The sequence below is a fragment of the Zeus faber genome (genome assembly GCF_960531495.2).
Source record: "Zeus faber genome assembly, chromosome: 17".
NCBI lineage: Eukaryota > Metazoa > Chordata > Actinopteri > Zeiformes > Zeidae > Zeus > Zeus faber.
Genome location: NC_137204.1, coordinates 23,946,809 through 23,956,040, shown reverse-complemented (window position 1 = coordinate 23,956,040; position 9,232 = coordinate 23,946,809). Strand labels below are relative to the sequence as shown.

The 9,232-nt window shown below is 43.2% G+C and overlaps 1 protein-coding gene across 1 annotated transcript in view; it reads right to left on the bottom strand.

Moving 5' to 3' along the window:
• The window catches only part of ank1b (ankyrin 1, erythrocytic b), a gene marked incomplete at both ends in the record, with an annotated part of 102,552 nt that overhangs the window by 37,632 nt on the left and 55,688 nt on the right, over positions 1-9,232 (bottom strand). Inside the window, 8 exons of the mRNA XM_080018404.1 lie at positions 781-879; positions 1,209-1,307; positions 1,791-1,988; positions 3,436-3,534; positions 4,646-4,744; positions 6,440-6,538; positions 7,706-7,891; positions 9,109-9,207. Of these exons, the coding sequence (XP_079874530.1) occupies positions 781-879; positions 1,209-1,307; positions 1,791-1,988; positions 3,436-3,534; positions 4,646-4,744; positions 6,440-6,538; positions 7,706-7,891; positions 9,109-9,207 (978 nt within the window). The remainder of the gene's footprint in view (positions 1-780; positions 880-1,208; positions 1,308-1,790; positions 1,989-3,435; positions 3,535-4,645; positions 4,745-6,439; positions 6,539-7,705; positions 7,892-9,108; positions 9,208-9,232) is intronic.

Below are 9,232 nucleotides of genomic sequence, written 5' to 3'. Positions count from 1 at the left end.
AAAAAAACACAAACATAAGTGTTAAGTCTATGGTCGAGATGAACACAAGTGATAGGTCTAACTGGTCTACACAAAGACGAGTGATCGGTCTAACTGCTCTATACAAAGACGAGTGATCGGTCTAACTGCTCTACACAAAGACGAGTGATCGGTCTAACTGCTCTACACAAAGACATGTGATAGGTCTACTGGTCTACACAAAGACAAGTGATAGGTCTACACGAAGGCAAGTGATAGGTCTAACTGCTCTACACAAAGACAAGTAATCGGTCTAACTGGTCTACACAAAGACAAGTGATAGGTCTATCTGGTCTACACAAAGACAAGTGATAGGTCTAACTGGTTTACACAAAGACAAGTGATAGGTCTAACTGGTCTACACAAAGACAAGTGATAGGTCTAACTGGTTTACACAAAGACAAGTGATAGGTCTAACTGGTCTACACAAAGACAAGTGATAGGTCTAACTGGTTTACACAAAGACAAGTGATAGGTCTAACTGGTTTAGACAAAGACAAGTGATAGGTCTAACTGGTCTACACAAAGACAAGTGATAGGTCTAACTGGTTTAAACAAAGACGAGTGATAGGTCTAACTGGTCTACACAAAGACAAGTAATCGGTCTAACTGGTCTACACTAAGACTAGTGATAGGTCTAACTGGTCTACACAAAGAGAAGTGACAGGTCTAACTGGTCTACACAAACACAGGTGATAAATCAAACTGATCTAGATGAAGACAAGTGAAGAAAATCTTAGAAGTAACATTTGGCATTCTTACCACATTGGAAGCATTGGGTGAGGCACCTCTCTGGAGAAGGTTCTTGACTATGTTCAGGTGGCCCATGTATGCTGCTACATGGAGAGGAGTGAGGCCAGACTGTACGCAGAAACAGAGAAACACAGTCATACAGACACAACGAGAGCGGAAGAAGAAGTTGTCAGTGGAATATAATCAACGGATTAAATCTCTGCTATAGCATGTTAGTTTAGACGAACAGTTCGACAAACAGCAGTAACATTTATTCCTTTAATTATACATCCAGAGGAAAGCAAGGGCTAAAGTCAATATTATAAATTCATGATCCTTCTTGCATCTGTTTTTGGACTTAACCACCGTCTATAAAGGGATATTGTTAGTATATTTAGTATATAATATATTGTATGGTTTGTATATTATATAAAGAGTGTTTTCTATAAGTATCTCACCTCTGTGACGGCCTCCAAAGAGGCAGAGTGTTTAAGCAGCAGATCCATAGAACGCATGTGGTTCTTCTTGCAGGCAATATGCAGCGGTGTGAAGCCATTCTATAGATAAAAAGGGAAAAAATATATAATTGTGATTTTTTCTTTTCATAGCCATTGTTTTTTATTATAATAAATATTATAGAAAATATACGTTATTTTGTAATAAAAAAATTGAATTTTGTATTTACGTTATTATCATGTCAACAAGCATAGAAGAAGGCCATTTAAAAAACATAACCATGTGTTTTATCCTTGTATCATCAAGCACTATAACGTGAATATAAATACATTTTCCTTTGGCGATCTTTGGGAAGGACTCACATTTATGGATTGAAAGAATCCTAAAAATATACAAATAATCACTACGTTTGATGCTATTTGGTTGTTTGGTGCATATTCTGATCTCTCTCTCTCTCTCTCTCTCTCTATATATATATAGATATATATACATATATCTACATATATGTATATATATATATATATATATATATATATATATATGTATATATAAAAATACACTAAAGTAAACACAAAGTCACTGACCAGTGCCCGTGCGTTGGCTTTGGCTCCTTTGTCCAGCAGGACCTTGGCCATGCGGTGGTGACCGCAGTGGGCTGCTACATGCAGGGGGGTCAGGTGGTCCAGCGTGATGTCGTCGATCTCTGCGTTGTACTGGAGAAGCTGCCGCACACAGTCCATGTGGTCCCCCTGAGCCGCCATGTGGATGGGGGACAGACCGTTCTGTGGGAGGGATTAAAAAAATAGATTTGGTACTGTAGGTACAGTTTATTAGTGAAGAATGGGTGGTACAGTGAGAGGTAGAGCCGCAGGGAGACGGATAGGGACGGGTTGAGAGGAAAGGTGAAGGAAAGGACATGGGAGACCAGATGGTGGGATTCGGGGAGGGAGGGAGAGGGGAAGGGAGGGGGAAGAGGAAAAGATTCAAGGTGAGCAAGGGAGGGATTGAGAGCGGAGGAAATGAAAAAGAAAACAACAAGCAAGCAAGGAGTGAGAGAGAGAGGGCGAGATAAAAAACACCTCAAGGCGTAGAAAGAAGGATGTGTCCTGATTTTGAGATATTCAAGATACCCAACTGGGAAACACGTAATAGAAAAATAAAAATTTAATTCCAATATGATCCTATGGAACTTCTATCAAAATATTATAGGAAATATCCTATCCTTCTATGATATTTTGGATATTATAATTCGCCTCATTAGACTAATTTTGCGACCCAAACAGGGTTCTTTCTGGTTTGTAAACCAGGTTTGAGCTGGGGATGAAACTAAATTGTGCATTACTCTCCCTGCCTTTGGTTTAGAAGACGCGGTGAAACATTTGGCCTGACAATGGTGGATGTCGATGAGTAATTCAAATGGTTGGGGGGGGGGTTATTCTTTTAAATATTTTATTATAATTTTGAACAGATGGGAAGGAGATCTACAGATGAAATGGAACTATGAAATCAATTATACTTAAATGCCTCTTTTTTTTAACGCCGTTAAATAAAACCGTTAGATAGCTGGTGCCAAACATTACTGTTTGGTGAGCTTTTTGGAGTTACTTCATCTTTATGTCTATGGCACTACTTGCTGCAATACCTTGATCCAACATATAGACGTCATAGATTTTTGACAAAATAACTCAAAATAGGACACAACAAAAACGTCAATATTCCAAGCTCTTGTTAATACTGCACATGGCAAAAGGTGACGCACGATGGTCCAATCTTGGATGCCCGGTCGCCCCGAAATAAAACAATTTCTCACACTCGTTCTGCCCGAGTGGCTACGACCTTTTAAAGGCCGTCAAAAGGTCTTTATGGCCCCCAGCACCGTTGATCGTCCCCCACCCCAAAACCCATTTTCATTGTGCGGTGAACGTTTTCTCTTTTGCCCTCCATTATTCACATTAGCGGCTAGCCTGGAATTGGGCGAGATTTATCTCCATTCATCCCTTGTTGCCATTGTTTTGGTAATGAGTGAAGCACAATTAATAACCACAGGCCGTTTTTCTTTTTTGGATTGGAGAACGATTGAGGGGGAAGCAATCAAGTGGAAAGGGCTGAAGGTTGCCTTTGAGAACTGAGCTATGCTGTTCCCCAATGTGCTGGGGAGTTAAAAGTCCGATATTGTATTGTATATACACATACATTTAAATTGACAAAAATTTATATGAATGAATGTACCTTGGTTTTAGCCTGGATGGGAGCGCCCTGGTCCAGCAGGATCTCAATAATGCGCACGTGACCGTTCCTGGCTGCACAGTGGAGAGGAGTCAGCTCATCCTGGAGAGAGAGAGAGAGAGAGAGAGGGAGAGAGAGAGAGAGAGAGCGAGAGAGAGAGAGAGAGCGAGAGAGCGAGAGAGACAAAGAGAGGGAGAGAGCGAGAGAGCGAGAGAGACAAAGAGAGGGAGGGGCAAAGGTGTGAAATAAAACAACAGGCATAAATATGAAAAGCAGCAGGTGGGTGGAGGGAGGAAGACAACAAGGGGAAGTGAACAGCGGGAGTCAGGAAGCATCCAGACGTGACAAAGTATACAAAAAGAACAGTTGTCAGAAATCACTATATCTCACCACGACCCTAAAATCTCAAGCATACAAGCATATTCTGTATGGCTTGTATGCTCATATACTGTATGAACAGCCACATCTGTCTTGGGTTTAGGTAATTGGGCCCGGGATCAGGGTGTCTGTACACCTGTTGCTCCTTCGACTTATCAACAAGCAACAGGTAAAATCCCCATCCCCCCACACACACAGGAGAGGAGCTCTTGTCATGACATGTTTGCATCTGCTCCTGGCTTGTTCCACCTAGCCCACTTTATACAATAAACTGTTGTGTTTTCGACCCCATCGTCTGTGTTTCTGTGCGGAGGGCACTGAAAATGCCATTTGGGTGTCGTGTGGTAGTTGGAACTGTCACAATAATATAATATGTCATGCTATACAATCATTTAAAATATATTATTTGACATATTAAGTAGCTTCATATTCAGCAAGACAATGTGTAGCCAGCTGGACATTTTTACAAAATAACCCCCAACCGACCGCTGTCTGTAATAACAACTGTTGTCACTGTCAACCAGTTCACTGCAGTATTAGCTATATTGTTGTGGAGTTTTTTTTACTGGTGGAAGCTCTTTAACTAGGCATACTATTTACAACTCATCTCAAATAAAAATTACATCTCCAAGTGTAATTTGATTTAGTATGTAGTTGTGTAATAAGCAGGAAAATAATAATATCGCAAAATAACCCCAATCATAGTGAAGTGCTGATCACCCTGTCTGGGTCTTTTTGCGATAATGATCTGCTGGGTGCACATTATCCTTAAATACAGATGTGCATAACATTTGTTTTAATATTTGCTTGCAGTACAGAGCAGAAGAGTGGGCACCTTGGTCTTGGCATCAATCTGTGCCCCTCTGTCCAGCAGTAGTCTGACCATGATGACGTTGCCCCTCCTGGAGGCGATGTGCAGGGGCGTGATGCCATTCTGAGGAGTCAAGGAGAAGAAAGGATGATTCTCTTTTATAAAACAAAGTATTAAACAAAACAATTTATAATTAAAGTCTGAATGTACAGACCAAACAGAAGGAGGTTGCTATGTTGCTATGTTAAATCTTTATTACCTTTATTTTATTTTTCATGTTTAGGAAAGGCAATAATAAAGCCTTGCGGCTACTAACCTTTTATGGTGAGCGGTAAATATTTATAGTACTAAATTTTTTAAGTTTAAATAAGGATGTGGTGTGGTGGTGGTGTTGTTTGAGAAGCCACACCTGTCTTCTGTCTAGGTTATTGGGCCCAGGATCAGGGTGGCTGTACGCCTGTTGCTTGTTCGACCAATCAACGCGCAACAGGTAAAACCCCCATCTCCACACACACACACACACAGGAGAGGAGCCATTGTCATGACATGTATTCCATCTGTTTTGGCCTTGTTCCACCTTGCCCACTCCCTACAATAAACTGGTGTGTTGTCAACCCCATCGCCTGTGTCTCTGTGTCGGAGGGCCCCGAAAGCGCCACTTGGATGGCAGGTGGTACTCGGAACTGCTACAAAGGATAAATGGGCAAGTTGATGTTCAAAAATGTGTAAAGTGTGCCCGTGCGTAATTCTGGGTTATGGTAATTATTGACATGCGTGCTCCTAATGGATAGCAAAATCTTCACAGAAGAGTTCAGACAGCATGTTAGTGAGAAGCGATGGAGTACAACACAAAAGCGTGTTTTCAGATGCGAACATTGAAAGAAGCAGCCGAGAAAGATAAAAGCAAAGCTTCCAAAAATAGGCAGTTTCTCGAATAAGACCAGATAGCAAGCACTAGTTGTTCCACTGAGCATGGGCTGAATAAGACGACTTTGCACAGTGAAAAGCCCGGCGAGCATGCACGCGATATAAGTAGAACTTACTTATAGCTTGTGTTTTGTGTTTATAAGGCCTATGCGCAGACATGGATAATGCTGTCAGTGTGCAGGTGCGCTGTCACCGAAATGTTTTCATCCCGTGTCAGTGTGCGCTGTCACCGGTTATGTTTCCATCCATTATGGTCCTCCGACACCAGATTTAGTCATGTATAGCACGGCGGTCTGTTTTCCTGGTAATCATTTCATTTAGACGTCACCTGTGCAGTGCATTTCGCTGTTGCTGGTTATTTTTGAAGCTATTACTTTTGAACTTCTTTCATCCGCTGCTGACATTACGTTATTTTACTGTAACATTACATAGTCTCATATCACAAATATTAAGGTAAGTCAATAAGTGAAGGAGGCTGCTTTTGTAACAGAACAATCCGTACCGAAGGGAGAGGGGAGGGGAGGCAGGAGGATGGCGGGCCGCGGACTTAATTGCAAGAGGAACATTATGATGGAATTGTGATGGGGACCCACTTTGACCATCTTACAGTGGGGCCCGGCACTGACTCATTATGCCAGTTTGTCATATTTATTAATTAAAATATAATATAATCATCATCTCATTGTCTATTATTCATTTTAGTATACAGTATATATATATATAAATCTCATTGTCATCTACTATTATAAGTGTCTATTTCCATCCATCTGGATTTCATGGCATATTCTATGTTGGAATAGATATCAATACAATGTCGCAGGTTTTCAATCATCATGTTTTTTTCAAGGACTTTCAAGCACTTCAGCACAAGGTGGGCGGAGCGGGTCTGACCTTGGGGGTGAAGTTGACGTTGGCTCCTCTGTTGAGCAGCAGCTGGGCCACGCTCAGGTTCTCATAGTGAGCTGCGATGTGCAGGGGAGTGAAACCCGTCTGACAATGAGAAGGGAGAGGAAAAAGAAAATGGGTTTATTTTCTTGAGATCGATTCATTTAAAAAGTTCCAGGCGCTTGAGGAGGAAGATCCGGCAGCCAGCGGATCAGAGGGACTGCGTGATCATTCTTACCAATTGAAGTTCATTTTAATAATAATGACAGTGTTTATTTCAAGCAGCTTTGAGAGCAATTCAACTTATTAATCAACTGGTATTGCTATTTGCACACTACGGCCTTCGAATAGCCAAAACTATACCTTCATAAATACAATATTCTTGTATAGACATACATGAATATCTCTTTTTAAAACCGATTTTACTGGAAAGTAATCCTGATTTAATATATTTTTATTATATATTGTATATACACTTTCTGACTTGTGGTTTTACCTACATGCTTGTATATGTATTTTAGGTTCACGTTGATTCTTGATACCTCTTTTCTTTATCATTATTGTGTTTTTATTTGATGTTCCATATGAAGCTCTTTGTAATTATCTTTTAATATTAGTGCTCTATTATAATAACTAATATCATAAAACAAACTCCAAATGGCTTCGTTTGCTACCAAGCCGTGATGGCCACTTATTATTATTTTTATGACAAGGTATATCATTAATACAACTACTTTGCCGTGTTATTATACTGCATTCTGTCAGGGGCCAAGTTTCCACCCTGTCACCAGCTTAGGGCCCTGACTAATTCAACAAGCAACTTCCATTTAGATAGTAAAGAAATTAAAAGAAAATGCAAAAACATGTTTGATATTCTCATAGATTATCTTTATCACTTCATGAAACAGCTTAAACTGAACAAATATATCTCCAAATGCACACCACCTCTGCAAAGTCATTGAAAATCATTGATTGCCGGTATTTTTGAGGTGGAGCTGAGTACAGGTCATGCCTCAACATTCAGATTAACTGGGCCGGTCTGCATAAATACAGTTTGGGCCTGCGGGTCGTCAGTTGGCAACCCCGGTGTGTTTCTAAGTGTTGTTGCACGAATGAACCCCGGGGATTAACACAGTGCTATCGCGTCCCATCGTCCAGTCGCCGCTTTTCTGATTAACGGCCACGCTGCTACTTTGCCCGATTACTACCCTCCCCAGCGGCGATAAATCTCCCACAGCGACACCTCCGCCGACACGCCGCCGGGTGGAGCACCTTGCTGAGGACGTCGGGGTTGGGGTCGTTCTGCAGCAGCACGGCGGCGGTTCGCGTGTCGTCGTTGCGCGCGGCGATGTGCAGCGCCGGCAGCCGCACCTTGCCCTTGGTGCCGTAGTTGATGAGCAGCGCCACCACGTTCTCGTGGCCCTGCTGGAGAGCCACTGCCAGCGGGGTGAAGCCGTCCTGCGGAGAAGGAGCGGTGATGGATGGACACGGAGCGGGGGAGACGGAGGTGGGGAGGTGAAAAAAGAAAAAATATATATATGTGTAGAGAGAGAGAAAATATCAAAGGGAAGAGCAGACGGTGTAAAGGGAGAGAAGGGGCGTGGGATTGAGGTAAGTGGACGGGATGGCAGGAGGTGTGGAACATGGGATGGGGGTTTATAGGAGGTGGAGGAGGGGTGTAGAGAAAGAAGAATTCAAGAAAAAGAAGACTATTTTAGGTTGATATTCCCTGTTTCGTAATGGACTCAATCGACGAGCGTTCAAGCGTAAAATTCCCCTTTCCACATATTTTATGAAATTCCACGCCGTCTTAAAATATTAACGGCGGAAGAGCACTGCACTTCAAACGTCGTGGTTGTAGCAAGCCACGGGAGGTTAGACTGTTTTTTTTCGAGATCTGGTTCATGACGAGTCGCTCGGTGTTCCGATTCTCGGTCGGTCCGGTTCAGTTGGTGTCACGGCGGGCGAGGGAGGACTCCCTGTACGACGCCGGAGGGTCACGAGAGTCGGCTTCGGTTCAGGGTTGTGAATGGAATTTTCATAAGAATCACCTCATTATATCACGATGATATATTGTTTCTTTTGGCAGAATACAGACTGTGGATGAGTCACACTCGGTATGAATCACACCGAGCGCCTTCGCCTATTCTTTCACACTGATTGAACACTCCCCCTCGCTCTGGCTCGCCCACTCACTGAATGGAAACCTGGGGCTGCGCTGGCCTGGGAGGTGCACGTGTGACTCGCGGCTGTTTTTTGTTGACCGACCGGGAGCCGGGACTGGGCTCGGTCCGCATCAGTATTTGTAACATCTTGCCCCTATATATGACGTTGGTAACAACTTGTTTTAATGAGCTGCTCCGACATCAAGTGTTTGATAACTCATTGTAGGGACACGGTAGGAAGGACATCGGGGGACTTTTAATACCCGCAAACGCGATCCCGAAAGTCTGGAGGGCGACTTCGTTTGTGGGGATTCTCAGGTTATTGGAGGAGGCGGGAACGGGTCTCGCCGCCGAACCGCCCAAATACGGACATTTTGATCCGGCCTCAAAGCGGGTCTCTCGGAGCCCCCCGGGGGGAGCCGCTTGGGGGTGTTTGGGTGGGAGTTCAGGGTTGGCATTGGGTGCGGCAACAAAACGACACGACACGACAACCGGCCCCCAACCGCCCACCTCTGTCGGGAGACTCTGATTGGCTCCGTTCTCCAGCAGGAACTTGACGACCTCTAAGTGATTCTCCTGCGCCGCCATGTAAAGAGGGCTGAAGCCTTTCTGCAAAGAGAACACGGACATGACG